Source organism: Mugil cephalus, chromosome 9 (assembly GCF_022458985.1).
Source record: "Mugil cephalus isolate CIBA_MC_2020 chromosome 9, CIBA_Mcephalus_1.1, whole genome shotgun sequence".
Taxonomy (NCBI): Eukaryota; Metazoa; Chordata; class Actinopteri; order Mugiliformes; family Mugilidae; genus Mugil; species Mugil cephalus.
Genome location: NC_061778.1, coordinates 10,765,532 through 10,792,123, shown reverse-complemented (window position 1 = coordinate 10,792,123; position 26,592 = coordinate 10,765,532). Strand labels below are relative to the sequence as shown.

The 26,592-nt window shown below is 44.4% G+C and overlaps 1 protein-coding gene across 10 annotated transcripts in view; it reads left to right on the top strand.

The window, feature by feature from the left end:
- The window catches only part of LOC125013304 (muscleblind-like protein 1), a 61,111-nt gene that overhangs the window by 13,409 nt on the left and 21,110 nt on the right, over nt 1–26,592 (top strand). For 9 of the 10 annotated variants that reach the window (XM_047593835.1, XM_047593844.1, XM_047593842.1 and 6 more), the window contains exon 2: nt 5,220–6,237. In XM_047593835.1, coding sequence (XP_047449791.1) covers nt 6,064–6,237 — 174 coding nt within the window. In that variant the 5' untranslated portion in view covers nt 5,220–6,063. Of the gene's footprint in view, nt 1–609; nt 895–5,219; nt 6,238–26,592 lie in introns of those variants that run through there. The other variant, XM_047593836.1, reaches the window with a different exon arrangement.

The following is a 26,592-nucleotide window of genomic DNA, read 5'->3' as shown; positions in this document are numbered from 1 at the left end:
ACACTAAATATCGCACGTTAATATCGAGTCATTACCCCGAAAACACATGGTGCTACGAGATGCCAATATTAGTGCGTCTATTGGTCTGTCTCTTGGTTGGCCGTCCAATTTGTTCCACTTTGTTCAAAGCAACTACTTAATCGATTCCTCTGACATTTTGTAGGGACATTTATGGTGCCCGGAGAATGAATCCTGCTGTCATACTGATCTCCTGATGTTTTCTGTGGTTCCTCCAACAGGTTGACATTTGTGGGTTTTTAAGTGAAATGTCACGACAATTATTAGGACGCCGACGCCACTTGGGAGGATTTAGAGTTTACAGGTGGTGACCACGACACACGTTACAAATGCTTTGCGTCGTTGTATCGAGGTGTATTTTGCTCAAAGCTCAGCTTATAACAGACCTTATAAGAGTCCTATTTATATACTGTTGCCCATAAAGTTGACAGCGTGACATTGTGTATATCTTCACTAACTTTTATTCATCCATTTCTTCCAAACATATAACTGATGAGTAGACTTAGGATTGCCAAAAAAAAAAAGGAATGTGTTTGAAAAGATAATTATTCCAATTATCAGTAATGAACCGACCAAACTGCTGTTGAATATTGTAGGATTGATGCAACTTAGCCTCGGTGAGCCTGTGTGTGAAATTGGTTATTGACAACCGGTGAGGTGTCTCACCGGTCTAAATCAAGACTGTGGTTTCTTTTTTTTTCTTTTTTTTTTTTTTTTTTTTTGGTGGAGAGTTGTCAGGGGCACGAAATGATCGAGAGTGCGTCCAAACGGGCGGCACCATGAGATCCGATGACCTCCCTTAAATGTGGAGATGTGTGACCCGCGCTGATACTCTACTCCATTCTGCTTTGTACGGATCGCACGTCAACAGCTGAGGTCGGTCAGGACTGAGACAAAATGTTTAGCCAGAATTTTACTCTGTATACATTTAGTGAAGAGTCTTCGCAGCATGCGTGTGTATATGTGTGTGTGTGTGTGTGTGTGTGTGTACACTACCAGTCAAGAGTTTGGACACACTTTCCCATTGAATTCAATGAGAAAGTTTGTCCAAACGTTTGACCGCTGGTGTATGTGCGAATGTTAGGGGGTGTTTGTGGGTGCGTTTTATTCCCGTCCCCCTCCACCTCCATCTCCTTCCCAACTTATTACCTTGGCTAGATGGTATGATGGTGTTATAATATCTTATGCCGCTGGCTATGGGAAATGGCCACATGCATTATTCACACGTGCTAAGATGTTTATTGATGACTCCTTCATTTATATATTTCCTCAATGCCGGAGCTATTCCTCAATATTTGTTACCCTTTAGTTTTAAACATCTGCTTTGAGCTGAAAACATAACTCCTTTGAGGAAACCAGCATGTCATTGCCTTTGGACTCAAGGGTAACTTTGTCTAATCTAATCTATGGACATTCTCCAGCTGTTTGCTTCCTTTTCATTTGCGCAGTCACTGGAAATGTGGCATACTCCCTTTTATGTCGGTGCGTGCTAGAACTACCAGGATACTTAGTGGATTTTTTTTCCCGCTCTGATCTCACATTTTCTCTCCGCTTTGACCCGTGACCCCTGAAGCCGCAGTGGCAGAACTGTAGCTCGAGTGTGCAAGTTTGACGTTTTCATGACATATTTGCTCTTGTCTCTTTGCTTACCATCAGTCACTCCCACATTTGAAATGCAGGTCCATTAGTACTGCTTTTGTGTTGAGTTAACCTAACATCTGTGATAGTGATGTCTGCTACTACATGCAGTACCGTTTGACTAGCTGGCCGGTTCATTTAAATTCATTTAAAATTAACTGAGCTTTAGTTTAAATACTTCAGATACTTCCCCCGTTCTTTTGGGGTCGGGACTTTCTGGGCTCCACAGCCTTAATTAAAAGTAGATCTGACAATACTCCAACACTCAACGTCAATAAACGTTAACTTTAGATGTCTCACAAAATGTTGATGATTTTTTAATTGGAGGGTAAGATGAGACCGTAAATCTGTGGCACTGAAAAGTACTGACTTAATGGTACCGATAGTTGGTAAAGTGAATTATTTAATAATCGTCGTGACGAAGGTGCTGTTGGCATCGCTGGACCATGCCAGGATGAGAGTCAGTACCCTCAAGTCTGGTGCCATGGTTCTCTAGCAGAAAACAGTGTATGTTAGGGTGAATTGTTGCCCAACGTGAAGGTGTTACACGATACAATATGTTGAGGTGCTGGACAGGAAGCAGTTTGGTCCATCACGGGGTTAGGGCTTTTGCTTTTCCAGTCAGTCTAAGTTACAACCTTCACCTATGGTCACAGGCAGGGACCATAGATAAGGAAGTGTTGACCGAAGGAATAACATCGTGGATACAAGCTGCTGAAGTGAGGTCCCTCTGTAGTGTTTCTGTGCTCCGCCTTAGAAATGAGATGTGGAGCTCCTGTGTGTCGAAAAGGAGATATTTGCTGAGGATGCCTCCTGGAGTCACCTCTTCAGGGTAGACCCCATAATACACTGGAGGGATTATAAATGTCGACTGGCCTGGGAATGCCTTGGGGATTTCCCATGAGGGATTGCAATGCGCTGCTAGCCGGACATCTGGAATACCATCCTTAGCGACTTATTCCCACTGTGACCTGACTTCGGATAGATGAAGGAGAGGGATGGATGGATGCCCGAGTTGACTGTAGGGCATAAATTACTGACTGGGAATTTGAAACACTTTCATTACAAAAAGAATAAACTGCATTTGAAAAAATATATGAATACTTTCCATAAATAAACGTTAATATTCTCGGACTAATTTGCATTTTTATGCAGACCTGCCTCTTTTAACTGCGCGCGAGAAATACCACCCACCAGCCCAACATCTGGGCTTCACTTGTGTGATGTAGACATAAAAAGAAAGAGGCACTAGGCGAGGTCAGGAAATGAGAATAGACGATGCAGAAGACTAATTTTGTCACTCCATATTTAATGCATTGGTAACGGAAGTCCTCACTGTATTCTCTCTGCTCGCCACAGTTGTCCTGCCAGATACAGCGGGCTGCCCTGGCCTCTTGCTTGTGTCCACATGCACTGCTTAAAATATCTGGGCTGGAAAAGTAGTTCACCACAGTGAGTGGCCCAAATACGAGAAGAGAGCACGAACCATAAGCAATGTTTGACCAATGCATTTTAAATCATTTTCCTTTTTAAAGGATTAAAAATGACCATTTGTATTGCAGGCGTCAAAATGACTTGTGGTATATGTATATATAGCAACTTGTAACCTGACTCATCTCCTGTTTCGGTTTACGATTACTTTCAGTTCCCATCATGCAATGTGACAGCCCAGGCAGAAGGATGCTTGGATTTGATGCATCCAGCAAGAGTGAAAGTTCTCCCAGTCAAGTACAGAAGCTCAGGGAAACACATTAATATTTTCACCTAAACACTTTGGTTTCTTTGGCTGCGGTTCTGATAACCTTCCACAAACATTTGTTGCTGATTGATTTTGTGGCTTTTTTTTTGACAGAAGTGTTTTGCAGCTGATTGTGTGAAAGTGTGCATACAGTTTGCCTGCATTCAGTTTTTGAAACGCTACTGACTGACTACTACCAGACTTCAAAGTTTACTTTGACGCCGCCGTAAATACACAAAACTACTGTATGAATCATCGATCAACTCCAGGTACTGTAAGTCGTTCATGATTTTGAAGTTGTCCACACGTTTTGGCCCGGACGGCTGCTTTATGTAAACCAGTGTCACACTTTAGCATATTCATAAAAACAATGCGTCTGTTAGAGTGTGGGGGACCTAGGAGTGATATAACCACATGTGGGCTGTAGGTTTGGGGGCACTTATTGTGAGCGTAGCAGCTGTAGGAGTTTTTTTAATTATTATTTTTTTTTGTCAGCATCCGGAGTGTGTTTGGATGAGTGGGTTTAAGGAGCGCGCAGGAAAGAGTACAATACCATTAAAGAGGAAAATATGACCCACGCCCCCCCTCCCCTCCCTCCCCTCCCTTCTCTCTCTTTCATAATGACCTCATCTGGTCATTATTCCGCTTGTCTTTCCTGGCCGCTTGCCAGAAACGACGACGACGTCGACGGACCCACCTAACTAGCTGAGTGGCCGTTTCCAATCTCACCAGGGATGAGTAGATTAATAACTCCCTAATCAATACAATACGGGCACGCAGACACTCACCGCTTGTTACTGGTAGCTATGAAAAAGTATTGATTAGGCATTTTTCACGTGAAACGCCATTCTGAGTTCTGATTGTTTTGTGATGATGGCTGAGGAACAGCATATATATGGGACATATGTATCTGTGACCGATTTGTTGCATTTGTTGTGATTAAGTTATTACAGTATCATGACACCGATCAAGCATAACATTATGACCGCCTTCCTAATGTCGCGTGTAGGACTCCCTTGCGCCTCCAAAACAGTTGTGACTCATCAGAATCTGTGTTTGGGTTGAGGGGAGGGGCCTCTGTGGTTCATCCCACACATACTTGATCAGTTTGGGATCTAATGAATTTGGAGGCCAGGTTAACACCTTGTGCCGTTCTTTTAGTTGTTCTTAAACCGTTTTTGTCTGTGCGTCTGCGTCACGCTGCATCCTGCTGGGGATGGCTGCTGCTATCAAGGAGTGTCATTGCTATGGGGTGGGGTGAGGGTGGGGGGGGGGGGCTGGTCTGGTCTAGGTGTGCCTCTACATGGGGTGCATGTAATGTGAATGAATGCCAAGTCCAAAAATTTCCGGCAGAACATTGAACTGTCACAAGACGGTCAGTGCTACTTACTTGACCTGTCAGTGGTTTTAATGTTGTGGCTGATCGATGAATGTATATCATGGCACACTACACACAAAGACTTACACACGTAATTCTCTACAAATACTTCCTCGTTTTTCTTTGTCTCTCCTCCCTCTGTTCTTCCTCACTGTCATCCTTTGAAATAAATTGTCTGTGGCTGAACGCTTCAGCTTCACTGTTAGCGATACGCTGTTTGAATTTCCAGTCGAGAGCTCGCTACTAGAGAGGACGTACGTTCAAATGAAGCAACGTGTACGAATCCAATTGTGTTGTCGTGTGAGCCTATTAACCTCGTGTTGGAGACACGTGTGTGTGTGTGTGTGTGTGTGTGTGTGTGTGTGTGTGTGTGTCCTGTTATACCCCGCTCCACTGACACTCTTCCCTCCTCCTCCTCCTCCTCCTCCTCCTCCTCCTCCTCCACAGGGAGAAGTGCCTTCATTTGCCGACCCCTGTGGCTGTTTGGCTCCACTGAAGCCGCCCGTGCCTCTGTGCCTGTCCACGTCCGCGGGAGCTGCCAGCCACACCAGGAGCACCAGGACCGCCATGGCTGCCAACGCTGTCCACTGAGGCCGTCTCCGCGCCGCTGACACCTCCCTCCTCCCCTCCGACTCCCGCCTCTGTCTGCCAGCCAGACGTCCCTCCATCCATGCCACTCAGCCCTCCTCTGTGGAAGTCGAACGCCTTCCCCCTTCTCCTCTGCAGACAGAGCCCGATAGTGAGGATTCGCGGCTTTTATCGGCTCGGCTAGGAGATCGCCTCTTTGCCGTCCCCTCCCACAACCTCCTTCTCTTCCTCCTCCTCCTCCTCCTCCTCCTCCTCCACCTTCTCTTCCTCTTCCTCCTCCAGCCCCGCATCTTTTCATCATGGGCCAACTCGGTCGATAATGTGTTTTGCCATTCGTCTCATCTGACAGTTCAGCCCAAGAGCAGGCAAGTGAGGGAGAGAACCGGTGTGTGCGTTTGAAAGAGGGAGATTACAAAGCAGACCTCTGTGGCCATCACCAGCCCAGGCCCTGGGTGACAGGCACTGAAGGATTCCTATTTGAGCCACAAACAGACTCTTAGGATGGGCCGCAGGTGGTAGGCGAGTCCAAGGCCTCACGGGCATCACTTCTGAATCAGACTCTAGGGAAAATAAAAGTCCGGCTTTTTTTCCCATGATCGTTACCTTTCCCTTCTCGACACTTATTTCCAAAATACGCACAGGCACTTAAGAGGGCTCGCTGGATATCTCCTCGCTCCACCCGACTTCACCTGTCTGGTTTGAGATGGCGGTGAACGTGACGCCGATCCGGGACACAAAGTGGCTGACGTTGGAGGTTTGTCGGGAATTCCAAAGAGGAACTTGTTCGCGGCCGGACAGCGAGTGCAAGTTCGCCCACCCTGCCAAGAGCTGTCAAGTGGAGAATGGCAGAGTCATCGCCTGTTTTGACTCACTCAAGGTGAGTATGACACGCATCAATCATGTTTCCTCTCTTTTGTTTGCAGCGCCGTCTGTAATTTAGTTCAGGGGGAAAAGTATAATCAGGCGTCGGTGCAGAACTTAGAAAAAGATTCAGTTTTGATATGAAAGGAAACGGGAGCGCTTTTCCCCGTCGAGCTTCTAACAAGTACTGCGAGGTTGAGCTCTCGAACTGGGACGGCGTGTCTTGGTAAGCCGAGATGAGGTCGTAATCGCATTAACATCTGTGAATCAGACTCAGAGTTTCCTTCACAGGCGAATAACTTTTGTGCAAGACTGTCGGCTGGCACGTTGCGAAAGATTCTGTGTGATCGTCACATCAACAGGCTGAATGGGAAATAAAGAAGTAGGACGGCATACTCTGTGTTTTGCATGTGAGCCTTGCGAGTATATGTCTGTGTGTTATTTTGAGGTCACGCTGCACAGCGGGGTGTTCTCAAAAGGCTCTGTAATTTACTGTCTATTTTTGCCCTGGCACCGAGACAACACACTCCCACTATGCAGCTCCTCTCACAGAGACGAAGGGGAAGAAAAATCAGACGGCGGAGGGGATGGAAAAGGCCGAGCAAAACACAACGGACGGGGCCAAGAAGTTATGAGGAAAATAAAAACACATAAATCAAGGCATTCATTACAGAATACTATGTATTAAGCGTGGTGGGAATTGTTTATCTGACTCTCAGAAGCGATCGCAAAGTCTCCGGTCCGTAACCGAAGCGTTCGTGCTTAGCTTCGGTTAAAACTTTCAGAATTCGGTTTAATTTTTGTGCTAGCAATCATTAATGTCAAAGTGTACGTCAACAGCCCCTGCCTCTGCCGTGAACACTGTAAATGCGCTACAGCTGTTTTGCTTAACAGATTATGAAAGAAACACAAATTGCCACTTGAATTCAATTTGCTGGATATGTTTTGCCCTAACAGTCTTACACTGCCAGACTTTGTAGAGACGGTTGGCAGACTTAGTACAGATGTTTGACTCTAGCAACCGAGGACTGCGACAAAAACGGTTCTTTTGTGGAAGTTTCACCATAACAACCGTGTTCTCACAGTTGTTAAATACTTGGATCACGTCATAGTTTGAGCTGGGGCACACAAACATTTGCTAATGACGATGAAACGCAAAGTACAGGGGGCTGATGAGGCTAATGAGAATATTTTTTAATCATTGTATCACAACCTTTCTTTAAGCAGGAAAACCTCGCTGAGATTAAAAATCTGCTCCGGTCAAGACAGGCAGTGTCAGTAATTATGAGGCCGCGTACAAGATTACAGGCATCCATAATATAATTTACATGGAAATAAAGATCTAGTTACAGAATCACAAGAACATTCATCAAAGCCGTCGAAATATGTACAACCAGATGCGGCCGCTTCCAAGTCACTTAAAATTACTCATAGCTTCATCAGGTGATGCCAACTATGTAAGTTTTAAGTCATTTTGCGAAGGATTTCAAGCGGAGGGAACAGCATACTTTTACCAATTCGGCACAGACTTTAGGATAATATCGTAGGAATTATACTGGCAGCGAACACTAGCTCCTTGTTCTATTTTGAAGCCTGTAGAAAATGAAAGTTGACCAAGAATAGCCTGATGTGAAAAGGGAAAGGTAGATCACTCTAACGTTATTAGCTGAGATGATTTGGTCTAAAGTCAAACTGCTGGACAAGGAAAAACATTGGCCCAATGATGGCTTTATTTGAAAAATGAACAGAGAACCAAAGTTGTTATTTTGAGGCAACCCTCAAGAATTTCTGCACCGTATTTCAAGGCAGTCGATGCCTTTGAACAGACGTTCACTTGGAACCGTCAAACCGATTTATCCTCTGGAGAGTCCAAAAGAGAGTCCAGTCAATAATTTCTTTTCAGTCTTGATCAGGATGGGGACATAGGTGAGGCTAAAAACCAAACCTTAGCTAAGCCACAACCTCAGCCAAGAGAGGGTACAGACCAAAATACAACCATAAAGATTTTAATACCGCTTTGGTTGCCTGGAACACAAGGTGTAGATAGAACAAATAATAATATCATGTCACTGAAAACGTTAATGCATGTGTCCAGTATCAGTGTCATTGGATGGAAGCTGATGACGTGACCTAATCCAGATGGCCTTTCCGGACATTTCTGCCAAAATAGAAACTGTCAGGGCAAAGCAAAAACAATGAGGCAGTAAAAAAATATTAAAAGATCTCTTCAGTAAGTAACACTCGTAATCCCTGTGGAAACAGTACACCGCTGTGAAAGCCCGTACTCGGTGAGTTTGCACTACATCTGGTGACGTCTAGTTTGCCAGCAACAGCGAGAGAGTGTGGAAAGGGTGACAAATGGCAGCATGTGTCGTGGCTGAGAGCCAGATGTAAATACCGGCCTCCTGTAATATACTGTTTTGTATATAAATTACATGTTCGGCGCATGCTGAGTACGGTTCACACATGCGCTCACGCGCGCTGCCGCCCAATTATTTCAGACTGTGTTAATACGTCGCAGCCAGTGATATCAGTAAAGCCAATCTGGGTGTTTTGGCCGCGGCGGGGCCCGCTGATTCTGGATCATAGAGTTTCGCCTGCTGTGTTGTGCACTTGTCCTGTAATTTGTCTCCTATCTGATCGGCGAGCGCTGTGTTATTCGCTGTAACCGGAGAGCAGAGCTGGAAGTCAATCAAGCCGCCTGGGCCCGCGGCTTATCTCGGTATATGCCTAGGGTGGATCTCGCGTTAAGCCTGGCACTGTGTTATTAGAGTTATGGGCTGTTTGGTTGGAGCTCGCGCTGGTTCGGTCGGTTGCAGGTGAGACGGGAGCGGATGAGGGGGGGAGTTGCCGGGGCATTGCACGGATCATGAAAACAGACAGGCAGACTGAGCCGGAGAGGGCAAGAGCGGGCGCAGCAGGGAATGTGCGCGGAAGCACAGCGCAACGCACGGAGCCCTTCCCTGCTCGCAGTGCCAGGGCATTCCACAGTCTACCTCCCTTCCCTGCCTCCATGACAGGATGATAGATCTACTTTATCTGCAGACGAATTCATAATACATAGCTAGGCATGAGGAGAGGGGCAAGGGGATAAGGGAAGGACAGGCAGGAGGATGTGAAGGGGGAAAAATAAGAGAGTAAAGGGATGGATGGTGGTAAACGTGGCTTCCCGCTACTGGACAATTTGTCATACCAACCCGCCCTTCGTTGCTTTTGAAAAGCAGGCCAGCAACAGAAGGGAGGGCTCGTAGCAGGAGGAACAGAAATGCACACAGGAATCTGTCTTACTTTTTCCATCTTTTCCCCTCGCATTCAAACAGCCCCTCTCGCACTCTCACCGGCCGGACCGTTTAAACAAATGCCTTTCCCTCGTACGCTGCATTCGGTCATCCAGAGACGTGTCAAACAAAAAAAAAAAGGTGTTTGTCAGTGGTGAATGCGGTGGAAAGTTCCATCTGATGGGCGGTGTAGCAGGAGAGATGTGCAGGGATAGAGGCGGACAGGAAATGAGTCAGAGCACAAACTCTGAAAGGACTGACCGATATTACGGAGAGGCTGACCCTCTCGGCCTGGAATCACAAAAATAACCGAGAAAATCTTCACAGAGGCTCAAGGAGAATTTCGCATCGTGCTAATTCAGTGGGAATCCCGATGAATATGGCGGGATGCAAGAGATAGCTCATCCTCTGTGTTGTGACACAGCTGCTTCATCGATCTTGCAGCGTGAAAAAAAGTTCTTTATTTCATCAGCACGCTTGCAGGTCGTCATTTTCTTCGTTTGATGTGCAGCTGAGAATCATCAACATTTATTTTGCCTCTGTGCTCAAACTAAAAATAGGAACTTATAAAACCTGAACCAGGGAGGAGTTTAATCTTCATATTTAATATTTGCAGTGTTTTCTAGTGACCTGGAAGTCAGTCCAAAGACTTCACATCATCCATCATTTTGACACCTGCCCAGCTTGACTGAAACCCTGATGCACTTCACAGTTACGGTGAATCATTCTGGGAGAAAAACATGTAACTCTAATGGTTATTGGACTACCGCTACTTTGTGCTGCGTTGTTCAGACATTTCATCCGCAGCACTTTGCTTTTCATTGATTAACTGAGAGGTTCAACACTGATTCATGTTTGCACATTTGTCCGGTGACCCCGAGTCAGCCCGACATGTGAGAAGAAGGTTGCGGTAGATGTTGATCATCTGATCTATCTGCTGCTGAAACTTGTTTCTTTTAGCATAGCAAAAATAGTCAATCGGCTATTTTTTTTAGCAAACCTCGGACCACCAGATTAGAAAATAATCTGCAAAACAAGAAAAAGACAACAAACAACCAGTCCTTGAGAGAAATATATATATATATATATAAAAGAAGCTGATATGTACTTTTTCTTTTGGCTACCGCTGAAAGACATCAGCAGCTTGTTGCCATTAGTGGCTGGAGACAAAGCTTGGTTCTCTGCAAGTGAATAAAAAGCAAATCTGGGGGTATTTAGACTGACGAAATACAATAAACTTACCATTGGGATTTGATGGGAAACAGGTGGGAGCGGGCCAAGAAGCTTCAGGGGCTCCGGTGCAGTATGACGAAGTGGATACGGATGACTTGGTAATTCCTTCTTATTAGGATTTTCATTTAGATTTTTTTGTTCTTTGTTTTTCACACTAAACGCTAAAATGGTGTTATTGTTGGAATCCGATCTAACTTTCAGAAGCTGCTGTTTTCCGTGAAAACGTTAGAACAGGCGTCTTTTTAACAGCCACGTTCTCTTATTTTGAAGCTGCCGAATGGTGCATTACGTGAAAAATTTGTTTTCTTTTTAATATTGAAAATGTGTCAGAAATAGACGCGATTGCAAGTCTTGGTTTTGTAGTTTCCCTAAAAGACCTAAACAGTTTGTTGATCAGCATTTACATGCAAAAACAAACTCAGAATTCACAGGCTCAATGGTTTAACAGAAAACAGTGTTACATAAAAAAAACTGCAAAGTGGTCATAGATATACATGTATACATTGGTAGTAATTGCCTTATGCTGTTAAGGGAAAATTGCCTGTGACACTGAAAGCTGGTTGTGCTCGAGATGCATTTTCTGTGCATCTCTTAGAACTAGAGCTCTGAATTTTTTTTTTAACAGAATACATGAAAAATGTCAGTTTCATGTCCCTCCAGCACATACATTTTTCACATGAAAATACAAAGTAATTAAAAGCTTTACATTTCCATGGCTGCATTATTATTATTATGAGATGTTAACGCTTAAACTCTTATAGAAACCCTGAACTTTAACCACCACCTAATTCTTTTTATTATTGTTATTGCCTCCAGCTGTTATGTTAAGATAACCTTTCCTGTAACTCATTATGCTGCGCTTTAATTTGCAGTGCTCACATGAAGGAATATGATATCCCCACTGTCTGGTGTGTTTGTTAAGCCCGGACTGGGCTTTATTGTTTGTTCTAGAGTAACGTGTGGTCTCCTGCAAAAAATATTTACCCGCATGTATGTTACTTTAATCAAACAAAACCAAAAAAAGAGGTGAAATGAAAAGCTGAGAATTAATCCATGTTGTGAACAAATGTGGCAGATATATCGCACGAACTTGGTACTTTAAGAAACGAATCGTATATCAGTACTGTGTCTGTCTGTTAGTCTTTTCTTGGTAGCTTTCATTCAGTGTGCCACCATTGTAGTGTCAGCTCACGTTTCTGACGTATCATTACCAATTAACTGTTAGTTGATTTATACTAATTACACAGTAGGGGCCTCTCTCTTTGAATGGAGACAAACAAGAATGTAACAAAAAAAAAAAAAAAAAATGTGTTCATGAGGAAGGCATTGGTTTGATTTAATTGCACTGGCTCATTGCCACAGATTGTCAAATGAAAAAGTAATCCACAGACCAAGGCCAATGCCGACAAAGAGAAAGTTCAACAAAGACCCAACCGAAATTCTTTGCAGCTGAAGTAATGAAATTCTTTAGTCGCATGATTTCTGGACAGTGTATGCCTTGACAATTATTTACCGAAGATGAATTCATATTTGGCAATTCACTAGTGTTTATTACACTCTCGGTGGACCAGGCTTAAATCTATGAAAACAAGACTGGAGAACTGGAAAGTGTTCAGTTGACCAGACAGCTGTTGCTTCTTCCTGGCCATTTAACAAACCTTAAACTTACTTAGGGTAAAAAGGTGATCTGTTCTGGAAACTCTCTGCAGACGTCTCTCTGTGGGGGAGCTCGGCCCCAAGAACCTCATGCCTCCGGAGGTTTGTTGCATTAGCACCGCCAGTAGTAACACAGATATAGGTTTAGCAACGTCACTTAGTCCTGCTTAATAAAGCCTGGAATTCGCTGTCGGCCCACTTCTCCTAGTTTAGACCTAATGTTTACACGGCTAACATCGTTCAAAGACGTGAAACGGGAGCCAGAAAAAGCTTGGTAACGCCTGGAATCCAAAAGGGGAAAACCTACGACCTACTCTTAACTGGAAAGCCAGAAATAGCTTCAAATCTGGCCTCTCCTTAATTATGCTAATTAGTTTACATGTATACATAAAGAAACTTTACTTTGTTTGAATGATCTGATGAGATTCTTTGTGACCTTTCAACTTATTTCACTGTCATCAGTTCTCATGGGCCGGTTCGCTAAGCTCATACCGAAACGGCAAAAAAAAAAATGTGCCTACATAGGTCTAACGGGAGTGTGATGAAAATTTGGTGTTGTGTATTAATGCTACTACGGCGTTTTGGGTTTCATTAGGCATTATATGAGAGGAAGATTACGCTCGCAATTCCACGTCCATGAGAACTGGTGAATGTGTTATTATTACAAGGGGCCTCGCTCACTATAATCTCTGTGATACTGCTGTACATAGCGCCCCTATAATTACTTTAAGCAGCCTGTTAAAGTGTATATTAGGTTTTATAGAGCCGAGTCGGTGCCAGAAGGGTTTTCAAATTATTTTCTTAACGTTACATATGTATGAAGCACACACTCAGTGGATGCAAAAAAAAGAAAAAAGAAAAAGCTAATAGACAGACATATAGATACTTTATTTATCCCATGGGGAATTCAGCTTCCAGTAGCATCGTTACACAGAGACATTTTAATAACAGATTTTCCCTAGATAACAAATTGATCATGACCCACAGAGGCCCCCTTCTTCAACCCATAGGACCCAAAGGACCACACTAACAGCATTCTGTTACCAGACACCACAGGACGCCCCTACACAGAAAGCCAATGTCCATTCTCTGATGAGTCACGACTGTTTTACAGGCACAGGGGAGACCTACACAATATCAGGAAAGTGGTCATAATGTTATGCCTGTATATAGTCACAATTCACCGACAGAGCGTCTAAAACCCAAAGCTAAGCAGCCTTGGGAACGTATGGTGACCTATATATGCAGCGTACTTCAGAGTCCTTGGAACGGCACAAAAAAAAAAAATAAATAAATGTAAGGAGTGAGTGCAAGAAAGAGAAGGAGAGAGGAAGGCAGAGAGATAATAGGAGAATAGGTAAGGCGGGATGTATGCAGAAAAGAGACGTAGAGTTGTGAGTGTGTGTGAGTGCCTGTGTGTGCACAGAGGGACGCGGCGTATTGGAAAGGAGCCCTTTGAAAAGGAGACGTTCTCCAGCAGTGTTAATCTGCTCCGTATCTGTATTCTACTGTCATGCTCCCCGCTCTCATCCTCTCCTCTCATTACCTCTGTTAATCTGTCTCTACTCAACCCATCCTACAACCCGCCTCCCCCTTCCTTCCCTCCTCTCCTCTCCTCTCCTCTCCCTCTCTTCTCTTCCAAGCGTCCCAGACACTTTCATTTCACACACAGTGATTTTTATCTTTTATCGCTTTTCATCATATTTTGGGGAGACATTTGTTTGTCTGGGGATTTGTTCTTTTTTTCAATGTGGCCAGCCATCAGGAAGAAATTAATCATGCTTCCATGACAGACACTGCTTACGTGTCTCCGCCGTGTCCTCACACTTCGGTCTGCGGGGCATCTGGGTTTGGACTAAGTGTGCATTTAAAAAAGCGATGTGCGACAGGCTTTTTAAGTCTTAATTTTGAGCCACAGTTTGGCGCCTGTTTGATAAAAGCTTTTTTTTTTGTTTGTTTTGTTTTGTTGGTTTTTTTTGGGTGTGAACGGTGCTGGCTTGGAAGAAAAAAAGGATGTGTTTTCAAAATGAGTCAACCTAGTGTGAATTGTAATGTCTTTCGAATTCCAAGTATTTTAATTTTTGAAAACTCCCATCCCTTCTTTTCCCAAAATGTTAAATGTTTTTGAATGTAACGTCATAAGGTATATGCACATTTAATTGATACACCCGAGGATGGTCACTATGTTTTTCAGTATCTGATAATGCACAATGTGATAGAATGTCCTTAACTTTTAGTTATTGCCTCATGGCAACTAAGGTCTTGGTTCACGTTTGCCTTTTCTGTTTGGAGATTGCATGTTTGCAGAGTGGTTCTCTCTGGGTGCTGCAGGTTTTCTACCACAGTGCAAAGACATGCTAGGTTAATTGGGTTTTAATTGGGCCTAAGTGTGCATGTGATTGGTTGTTTGTCTCTCTGTGTGAGATCCATGGCACTCCAGACTGATGCCTTTTAACCTGTCATACATTACGTTTACATGCACGTGAAAAAAAAAAAAATATTCCCTTAATTGGACTCTAACTGAACAACTTAAGTGCATGTAAACACATTACTCAAACTAAAATCAGAGTTCTCCTTATCCAATTAAAATAATGTTATTGGAATTCAGTTTTCTCCGGCATGTATAAGCTTAATCGGACTACGACAGGATAACACGTGTGCGCATGCTCCAGAATTGCTGCGCTGGCATGTGACCCTGGAACAAAAACATCCAAAAAATCCGGTCACAGAAGAAGAAGGTAAACAGAGCAGGTAGAAGAATCGTCTGAGGGATAGGGCCATCTTATCTGAACCAGAAGTAGCACGCACATTACATACGAGATTAAAAAAAGTGTACTATTATCCATCTGGTTGTTGTTTGAAATGCCACATGAACGACACTTGTTTATTATACGACGTGATAGGTCAACCGGAAAGGGGGTCGTATTAACATGTATTAACCTGCTAAAAAGACAAATATCGCCACCTAGTGTGGAGGAGGAGGACATGTTCCCGTCAGTTATTCGATTTTCTCCACTGCATGTAAACTGGGACGAGGACCGCATTCAGAATGTTGAATTTCTGTGCATGTAAACGCACTGATAGACTGGCGACGTGCCCAAGGTGTACCCCTTCCTTCATACAATACAAGCTGGGATAAGCACTCATTTTTAAATGTAAATAACAGCATGTGGCATTTATTACTTTTGCGGAATATGTGGTATTAGTTCTTCCAACTGTTAGCTAAGTTTCTATTCCAGTCCGATCTAGTTGGCCTAGCCTAGCCTAGCCTAGCCTAATATTAGCACCATTTTCCACTTGGACTTTGTCATGCTGTCATGCTGCAGAAAAAAATGCTATATATTTGGAAATAGGGGTTGCTATCTAAGGGATGCTTCAAAACATAAATGTCTGTGGGTGTTCTCCTTCCTCCATTGAGAATCTATATTTTTATACAATCTATATTTTTGGTCAAACTAAACAGGATATACTATATTTGATTTTCTCACCCATCCTACACATGACATTATGAAAAGAAGCTTTTTATTAGCAACACAGAAAATAAGCAGCCAACACACAGCCAGCAGCTATTAACTTTGTCTGACTCTATTCATGAGCAGCCCCTCCCCCCATTCCACCACCACCACCATCCTTAAAACGTCTCCTCTAAATGTCTCTCTGTCCTCAGAGAGGCCACCATTTCTACATCCATCTGTGGATACGCTGCATCAGCACAGACACGCGCGCACACAAACACACACGCATCCATCTTTAAACATGCTGCATCAGCATGGAGACATGACACAACAGCACCGGAGCCAAAACACATACAAGGGCATTCAGGAATAGCCTCCCACCCCCGCGCAGGCGTCTCTCTTTCACCTTTTGGCACCCTCCATTCTTCAACTTTTAATCTTAATGTCACCCACTTCTGGACTGAGTCGGTTCTCTCTGCGCCGCAAACCTCTGCATGTGTTTTTTGTTTACCAAGCCGTAGGGCCCTGAACGTTTAGAGAGTGTGGAGGTAATATCAGCATCTCTGCGTGCTGAGTCGTGATGTCCCATTGCTACTGCTGCTCCTGCTGCTACTGCTGTTGTGAACGGAATATATAATCAGTTATGGTCTGATCCATTCCTGTAAGTCTGTCAGCCTCCCTCCCCCCCGTCTCCCCACTTCAACGAACTAACTCCTCTTCTCTCTCTGTGTATACTGATTCCCCCTCCCTCTTCTTCTCATCCTCCTCCGTTCCACCTTTACCTCACCATCCTCTGACTGCTTTTAAAGCACGCCATTTGTAAATCTTTCAGGGCGACGCAGTAAAACAAACATTTAAATTAGACTGTGGACAAGTAAGGTGTACGTGGGCGGAGGGTGAAGTAAATGGAGAGTGGGAGCAACAGAACATTAATTCACAGCGGGACGGAGGAGCCGTCTATTTAGAAGCGCCGTAATTCTGTCTTTCCTCCGTCTCCTCTTCCCTCCGCCTGCCACTGACCCTCTCCCGCTCTTCATCTGATCTCAGGAGTTGGGGCTTGATGCAGTCGCCCCTGTTATCACTCACTGCGGACACATCAACGCACAAATCGACGCAAACAGGAAACACACACAAACAGACGCACACTGTGGCACAGACACGCTGATCCTACTAAAGCAGAAAGAGTTTCGTACCATCATGAGTATTCACCTCAGGTAGGTAATCACGCTAGAGTGGCTTTGGTGCCTGGATAATGGTATTGCAGTCTACAACAGACAGAAAGTTGGAGGCTGGGCAAGTCTCTGCTGTATCATTTCAGGTTTTGAATTGATTGTGTATGCATGCGTCGTTATGGAAGCAACGGCACAATAGCTCCTAAATCCAGACGTAATGGCACAGGGAAATTAAAATGGGTCGGGGGAGAGTTTGCATGATCAAAGAGGAAACAAAAGGCAGATGTGTTACTGGTTCGGAGTGAACTTGACGTAAGGAGAAGCGATGCGGAGGCAAGCGACGCCACTTGTGCCGCCAAGAGGTTAAAAGTTGGAGTTTTGAGTAAAACGTGTGAAATTGGATGGATTTCAATTAAATTAATGTCCCCACTGGATAAACCGCTGTAACTCCGCAGATCCCCCCTTTCATCTCGCACCGCGATTCAGACGGAATTATGCTGCGGCAGATGCTTGAAAAGCATGCCAAACAACAACATTTTAACATTGTTGTGGTAGGCGTGTTAGCATGCTGCGTGAACATTTAGCCCAAAGCGTCTGTCTGGTTGTGCTTAGGAACTATCCCCGTTTGCTTGGGATTAAAGAATGATCAGAGTCTCGGCTGAACAACACAAGAAAATGACTTAAACACCAGGATGTTAATAATGAGTAACAGTGACAGCTACTTGTCAGTGATTAATTACATTTCATTGAAAGGCATTACTTTACCTATTACCCATCAAGCATTTAGCTTGGCCGGGTATGTTTACAGACTAATTGCATTTGCAGGAATGATCAGGATCTCGGCTAACTACTGAAAAAGTAAAACGTCTTTGTTACTAATAAACTGCTTTCCAACATATTTCTTTTCCAGTCCAGTGAAAGCTAGTTAGCTTCACCACCAGTTTGGACTGCAACGTAGTAACTAACGAAATAAAATACAGCTACTTTATTTTCAGGGATAATTGGTAACTTAGGTAACTACTGAAAAAGCCAAAAATATCAACTCTTTGTAAGTAATAAATTGCATTTTGCTGAAAACGAAGTGCGTGTTAGCGTGTTAGGAAGCTAGCTAAGGACACGCGGGTTTTAAGTAAGACAACTTTAGCTTTACTAGGAGTCTATTTCTTCTCTTTTTGTTGCTAACAAGCAAAAATGATTGGCAAAACAAAGTAAACAGCGTGCCAGAGTCACCATGAGAAAAATAAATCACTGCGAAATGTCTTGGTTCTAAAACCTCCTGCTACAACACGCATAATAAAAAATAGCCTTGCAGATATGCAATTATTTAGTTGTTAAGCCTGACTTGATTAATGCAGCTAAAAAATAATAATGTATCTGCGCTCGATGCATGCATTTATTATCATACATATTAAACAAAGTTTCGTGTAAGATCTGTAATTTGTTTAAGTGTTGCCAGCGTTTATTTCAACCTAACAACCTTTGCTCCTGAGGGGGTGCGGTAAACAAGCCCCGTCAGAGTGTGATTGCTGTCTTTGCGTCATTGTCATCTGCGTGTTTGTTGTTTTCTCTTCCTTTCTTCTCCCTCCAGTCGTAAACATACATTTATGAATATACTCATTGCCCCCATCACTCACTCCTTTAATTAGAAAATAATCAGAGTTGGATGAGGGCTTCATTAAATCTCATCCTTGAGAGCCATCAGCCACGAACACAGGAGCATGATATTTATCACGCTTATGAAAAGAACTCAGATCCCTCCTCTCACCTTTGTTTTTCTCTGCCTGGGGAGGACAGCATCAGCTGACAGAGGACAGGACCAAGCAATGAAGCCAAGGGAGGACAGGGATTTAATGGAAGGGAATGAAGTGAGAAAATGGGAGGGAAGTATAAAAATGTGAATGAGTCGGGAAAAGAGAAGAGGAAAAGATCATTAGAGAAGTGCTAATTAACAGAAACCACACTGTTTAGCAGCACTTTGTCTCCATGCAATATTGATCCTCCATGACCATTGTGGAAAGGATGTTTTCTGCTGCTTTCGGTGGAGATTTTTCCTTGTGTTTCTTTTTTTAAAAAAAAGCTAATGCATCAACTCTGAATCACCTGTAAAACCCACTCTTTTGTACCGCTCTAAAATGTGCAAGTCATGCAAGTCTGCATCCAAAAGAAAGGAAAAAAACTGCACATAGCCAAACTCAGTGGGCCAGTTTTTTTTTCTGTGCGGAAATGCCTCCGTCTGTAATTGCATCAACCTGACACTAAATATGAGGCAAAGAACGGGATCTCCGCGGAGACGGGCGGGCAGGAGGGTGGTGTCAAGCGAGCAGATTAGCGCCAGACAGGAAGAGGGACCGTGCGGCGGCGGTGAAATGGAGTGGAAGAGATTGAACGAGTGACGGATGGCTGCATAGAAATCAAATGTTGTAACGCGGACAGTGATGGACAGATGGCGGGGGGAAGGAACTGCAGATAGATGGGGTACGGATGGAGAGAGAGAGCAGTGACGGAAGGGGGGAGCGTGAACGGTAGTCGTGTCGGCTGTTCGGTCGGCGTGCGCGGGATTGAAGAATGTCTGTAATATCCCTTTATTGTTATAGTGCATGTTGCGCTGCTCGCTGTTGGACGTTGCGATTCTTCAAGAGGCTTTAACTGGATTACAGTGGTATCAGGCTCAGCCATCAGTAGGGCTACAGCAGCTGTGTTGTGTTGGGTCTGCTGACAGCTTGTTGTCTGTCACCACGCTGTCTGTCACTGCAACTTCCCCTCTGATGATCTAAGTCTAGACCGGAGTAGACATACTCACAAATACACGCACATATATATCTTAGTGGCACACAGTGTGGTATTGTTTATAGAAGAAGAAGAAGAAGAACTAAGCCTCTGTAACTTTTTTCGTGCCAAATTTGTTCCCATTTTCATGCGTCCTTTTTAATTGGATCTTGACTTCCAACAGTACTGACTACAGCAGACACAATACGTGGCAGCAGCAGCAGCAGCAGCAGCGGCAGCAACTCTCACAGCAGATGAGTCCACAGCGAGTGAGGCTTAGAGAAGGTGATCACCCTTCCCACTGTTTCCCCGCTCTTTGCTGAAGTGGTACAAGCCGACTTTGATCAATGTGGATCGATGTGGATGAGTGTGCAGCCGGAAGGCGCTACGTGGAGGAGGAGGAGGAGGAGGAGGAGGAGGAGGGGTGATGGCCCTCAGCTCTATCGCACACTGTGTGTGTGTGTGTGTGTGTGTGTGTGTGGGAGGGAATTAAGACACAGCACGTCATGCTTTTCTATTTGGCTTTCACGAAACATACACTTAACCTATAAATGACTCTGTCTCCCTTTTTTTTTTTTTTTTTTTCGGCGTCTCTTCCGCCGTGGCTCTCCGTAGAAGCAGGACGCTGCGCCTTATAGGCTGGATGGTCCTTTAGCGTGGGAAAGGATCAAAAAGAATAAAAATATTTCCTATCTATTGTTGTCCTTATCTTTTTATTTCCCCTCCCAGCGTTGTCAAATCGCCACGAATACCCAAAGCTTCAGTTGGATCATTTCCAACTCCGCAGTTTTTTAGGTTTTCAGTTATTTCCCCTCGTATTTGTCTTTGATTATTAGTGTAGTCGTCACAAAGAGGAGCTTCGCAGAAGTCGTTTCTGTGTGCGGGCGTCTGCGCTTCGTCTTGTGCGAGCCTGCGTTGGGTATATCACCCCTCTGTGTAGTAATGAATGCTAATCCTCTCTTATCTGCTTTAACCTCAAGGCAATGACACTAACTGCTGATGCCAGTACAGTGACACCCTTTGTTGGAGGAGAATAGGTGTGTGTGTGTGTGTGTGTGTGTGTGTGTGTGTGTGCGGTGTGCGAATGAAGATGTACCACACGCGCATGTAAGGAAAGATGTCTCTGCTCTGCTTTCTGACAACTTTCTCTCCGTCTTTCACACTGTTTCTCGGAAGCTCCAGGGTGTGGTCTTGTGATTATCTGCCACGTCCCCCATGACTCATCAGAAGTAGAGCTGAATAGAACATTCCAGCCCTCTGACTCTATATTGCATCTGATCCTGACTCGTTTCATCAGGAGGGCAAAGGGAAAATAGCAGTTATTTGATACTGAAGTCTTCCTGAGGTCGTTGCACGGAGGCGGCGCATTAACAGCGTCTGTGCTCCGGAGTGGTCGTTGTTTATGTCCAGAGGTGCAGCTGTCCCCCGGCCGGGGGGGGGGGGCTGCCCGACCGCACCTTTTGCTTTTCGCTTCGCGGCCCACTTTGTGATCACAAAGTGAAGCGGGCTGCCGGTCTCTGTCGAACGAGCATCTTTTGTTCACTTACAAGGACAACTTTATCTTCTCTCTTTTTTTTCTAGGTGGAGCGCGAGTTATGAAATAAGTGGAGAGGTTTAGATGTTTAAAAAGGAGGTCTATTCCCAGCAGCGAGGGAGGCCCATATATCTGCAGAATGAGCGCTACAAAGACGGGCAGAAAATAATTAGGCCTAAAAGCTGTTGAATCCTGTGTGCCTGTTCACCAGCCTTCCATTAAGATGTTTTAATGGGTCTGCTCTGTGCCTGCCTCCTTGGCAGACTGAATGGGAGATAAAAACTGAATTAGACTAAACTTTAGAGATTGCAAAAAAAAAAAAAAAGACAGCGTTTAGGCTTGGATTGAAGGAGAGATGGAGGCGGAAAGAAAAGGATTCTGGAGGAAGGGGGTTAATTGAAAGAGAAATAAAAAAGAAGGGCCATATCTCAGGGGCTGTGGGGTGGCCTCTCTCTCTACACCACTATCTATATGTGTGTGTGTGTGTGTGTGTGTGTGTGTGTGTGCGTGTGTGTGTGGGCTGGTGAATGTGTGTGTTTGTCAGTCTGAGGGGAGATAGTGTTGTAGACCTAATGAGAACAAAGCTAATTAGAGACTTTGCCTTGCACAACTCTACAGTGACATTCCCATAGGAGCCAGGACAACACTTTCCACCTATATTGCAGCCTCCGGAGAGTCAGACACGGGTATTCTGCAGGGACTCATTTCATTTGAACTTTTTCATCCTCCTTCTTTTTTAAAGAAGGAGGATTTTACAAGATTTTACAAGCAAGTGAAAAATGTAGCCGTGTGACTGCAGCCAGGTCATGATGAAAAGGATTCTCTGCCGGTGACATTATATTTAATCCCTTTTATCACCGCCTTCTTTTTTTTTTTTTACATCCTCAAATGCTAATGCTGACTTTTTCCTCACCGCAAGGATGTTCGCTTTCAGAGGAGTCAGCAGTACACGTTACGTCTGATCCGGATCTGTCCGGCAGAACAAGCGGAGTCTAATGATCACATGATATACAGCCCTACATTACGTGGCCCGGTTCCAGCGTCTGCCCCGGCGTTGCCTCTGAGTTCTCTCAAGGCGTCAGTAGTCGAGGCGTTAAAACAGCAGTGACACTGAAGTACCTCAAAGGTGTCGGCTCAGGTGAACTCAGGAGGTGGCGTATCTTTCTTCCCGTGTGCTTTTTAAACACCATTCATTCAAGGGCGGCAGCATGGGGAGGAAAAAACAGCCAATGATCGACTAATATAGACCGGTTGATAAACTGTAATCAGCGTCAGTGTAGTCGTCTGTGTCACCAACACAATTTAAGGAACCACGTCATATAAAAGTTATCGCAACCTAAAAATTAACCACATTTACCACAAAATTAACACATGGACCACTGGCTGGGAATCAAGCCCGGGCCTCTGCTGATAGTCTTAGTGATAATGTTTGAAAAGCCAGTTCAAGTTGGCTGCACATTTATCGTATTTGAATTGGTGTGTGTGTGTGTAGACTTACAAGGTGCAGATAAGAACAACCAGTGCAGAACACATTTTTAATGAGCGTACGGTGTAAAAGTCTGTAAGCACTGAACACACCATCACGTCTGGATGTGTGTTCACGTACGTTTTGTTTGCTGTTTGTTTGCGCCGTCCCTCGTTATGTTCCAGTTTGAAAATGTCAACGAAAGGTGAACCGCTGGTCAAAATCACTTATTCATGATTTTGCTCGGGAGGTTGTGCAGCACCCTCCCCGCTCTGCATTTGTTGTGATCACACAGGTGACGTCAATTAAAGTCAACAGCTGCGTGTAGGATTTACTGCCTTTGCGAGTTCATACAACTTTGCAAAATGGTATAGCGGCTTACATTCAGTTATCCACGAAGACGTACACAGCTGCAAGAAATTAAGGAAGCATGGAATTTCCATTTTAACTACCTTACACGTCCTTTAACATGGAAAAAAACCTTCCCTCTCCCTGTTACATCTGGGGCTCTTGGAACTGCCAGTAGACATTTTTCATTATGTTTAGAATCAAACTAGCAGCGATAAACCTAGTCGGATTCAAAGGCTGCTTGGGCAGATGTTTCGTATCCTTTTCACGAGCGCGGCGACAGCGTGGATTACGTGCAAAACCGCTAAAGGTCTTAGGTCATAAAGAAGACATTTGTTTAATTGTCAACACACCACTGATAATGACAAAAAACGCTGATAAGCAGAAATGAATCAAGCAGTTAAATGTCAAAGAGTGTTTGAGCCCGACGGTGCAGCCGTGTACAATGCCGGATCGCAAACTCTGAACGCTTCGGTCCAACCGCGGCAGACTGCTGTCATTAGCCATGACGGCTAAATGATTTTTGCCCCATCATTAGCTTCCGGTGCTAACGATTTTGTACCCGCACTCATCCCAAACATGCTAACACTCTGCCGGGCTAAGTAGCACTATTGAGGGCTGTAATTTATGTTTTGGCTAATTGAGCGCCGCAGCTAAAAGCTTTCCCTGGACTCTGCGTCAGTCGTGACGCCGTGTGAGCTCCTCAGCTGTTCTATTCCGACTGTATTTTCTACGAGCCGCGTCGCGCCACCCACCCACCCCCGCGTTCACACATCTGTCTTTGCTGACGTCTCAAAAGCTCATCCCTCTGCCCAGTTAAATGAGATTTTAAGGTCATTAACTGATCTGGGCTATTATACTAATGCACCAGGGGTGTTCCACATTTGATGAATGATTGCAGAGAGATAATGAGCGTTATACAGACATGTAGCATTAGCTGTTGTGCATGGAGAGCTGGAGAAAGGGAAGGGGACCACGGGATGTTTTTCTCTCCCTTTAAAAAAACGACAACAACAAAAGAAACACGTCTGGCTGCAGATTTACTTCCTGACGTGGCCACATGATTGGCCACTGGTTCACAGCTGGAGTGTATTACTTAATAAAAATTCTGTATTAAACAGTGTGTTTTTTTTGTGTACGTGTGAGAGTGTGCGTGTTATTGGCTCGTCTGGCAGCACTCTCCGTCCTCAGACAGGCTGTTCTTTGTGCCTCGTCTGATGTCATAATTTGCCTGACTTATGCTTGCCAACAGGAACCTTTGGTCAAGAAAGACCACGTCCGCAAATGCGCGTATGGGTGTGCTCGCGCATTCTCCTCACGACCCCTTCATCCAGACAGCGCTTTCTGGATTGATGGTTGTCTTTGCGAGCGGGAGGGAGGGGAATTAATAATGCACGCAGGTTTGGGACGGTGGCGGTCCAGACTTAAGCTCTACAGTGGTCACACTGGTCACGGTGTTCACTCTGCAGCAGCAGCAGAGCAGCCACCGTTTGCCGAGAGCGCAGAGAAAGGATGCGGGAAAAAAAAAAATCAGAGGCTGCTGGATTATGTGTGGTTAAGTTTGAACGAGTCATTCTGGATGGGTAGATTAAAAGATCATTTAAGATCAATGGGTGATTACAGAAGTGAACATGCACATGGCAAACAGCCATGCAGCCTCTTTGGACAATACAGACACACACCAGAAAAGACGCTGCCGAAATCACTTGCACAGACCGCTTTGATTTTATTAATAGGAAAAGCACACTCCGCATCTGTGTCTCACTTCCTCTCTCTGTTTTTGAACCTCTCTCTCTTTCATTGCCCACCTTCAGCTCCCATCCTTTTGTTCTGTTGACGATCTGTCGGAGGAGCTCTGCGCACGGGTTTTTATTTGCTGGGATTCCTCAGACGTGTCCTTTAGGAGAGCTGCCGAAGCAGCACACGCAACAAGTTCAGCCAACAGCGTGACATTTTGCTCGTGCAGTCCCATGACGCTCACACGGATAGAAATTAAAAGTGAATCTGTCTCTAATAACCGCACCAAAATCGCGCTTGACGGTCATTGTTGCAAGAGGAGATTGCGTTTGGCGATAATTAACGGGAGCACGCATCGATTCCGCAATCCCTCATTTGAACAACTTGTATCAAACAGATGAAAATAAGGGCTTGGGGGAAAAATGAACAGGATGGAAATGGGGAGCAGAGTAGCAGCAATAGAAGGTATCTTAGTAGTTAGTAAGGCTGCTGGTGACATACAGTAATAAGTAGATAGCAGCAATAGAAGGTACAATGTTTTCTTTAATACAAATCACAAAAAGTTGATGCAAGTTGACACAAAAGTATACAATAATCTCTGTGCTTATGCTAATGCTGTATCATTATTTAATGGCTCCTAACCTCTATCAGTGCCCTGCAAGTTCAATAAAGACATACATGAATGAAGCCATACTGTATATTTGGGATGATAACATTTCTCGACCATCAATTATGGGACAGTTACGTGGTTTATCAATACCACGTACAGGAACATCGGACATTCGTACTTGGTGGATCAGACTTGGCACGCTCACATCTAAAGTACTGAGGCTAGGACGCAGTACGGTCATTCTATAATTGGATTGGCAGTCTTCTTGAAGGTCCCCCGCAAAATGCATTCTGAGATACTTGGCTGCCCCGTGTCCACGCAAGGTACCTCCCAAAGCGTCCTTGATAGAACAAGTGGGACAAGTACACTGCACTTGATGAGATCCGTACTTTGAATTGGAGCGGCATTCGACTAGACAGCTAGTGATAACGTTATATAGGGAAAAAAAAAAGCCAGCATATTTTCAGCCTTAGAAAGTTGTCGCACGTATCGGATAACGAGTGTCATTAACATTTAGAGATGTGTCTAATAACTCTGCACAATATTATAGACTTTTTCCACATACGCTGGTGATAGCGTGCAGGTGCCTTTTTTTTTTTTTTTTTTTTTGATATTAGTTGCCGGCTGCCGGCTGGAAATAAGGCTGATGAGAGAAGGGAGATTGAACCATAAAAGTAGAGCCACGGTCCGTGAAGCGAAATCAATGAGGTGCTCTTTGGTTGAGAGCTGAAGGAGACTGCAAAACCAAGGGAGGGACGGCACATTTGTCCCTACCAGCAGCCTCATTAAAATTTGTCACGTTATTCAGCGTTGATCTAAAAATATATCGATTAGAGCAGCTTTAAAGCATGTTTGAAAAAAAAAAGCACCACTAACCAGACTCACTGTTATTCTTGCGTGTAGCCGTGTTGATGTTAGCCTTGTCTCGGAGGACGATGTAATGTTGATCGAAAACATGTTACCGAAGTCATAACCGGCAACATGTGTGATACGGCAAAATGCTCTGGAAGTTCTGCAGCGGTAATTGAACTAGGTCAAGGTTAAGAGGCATATGTTCAACATATGTACTGCATATGCGTACAGTATGTGTGTGCTTGTATACTCCTGCAGCAGAAGT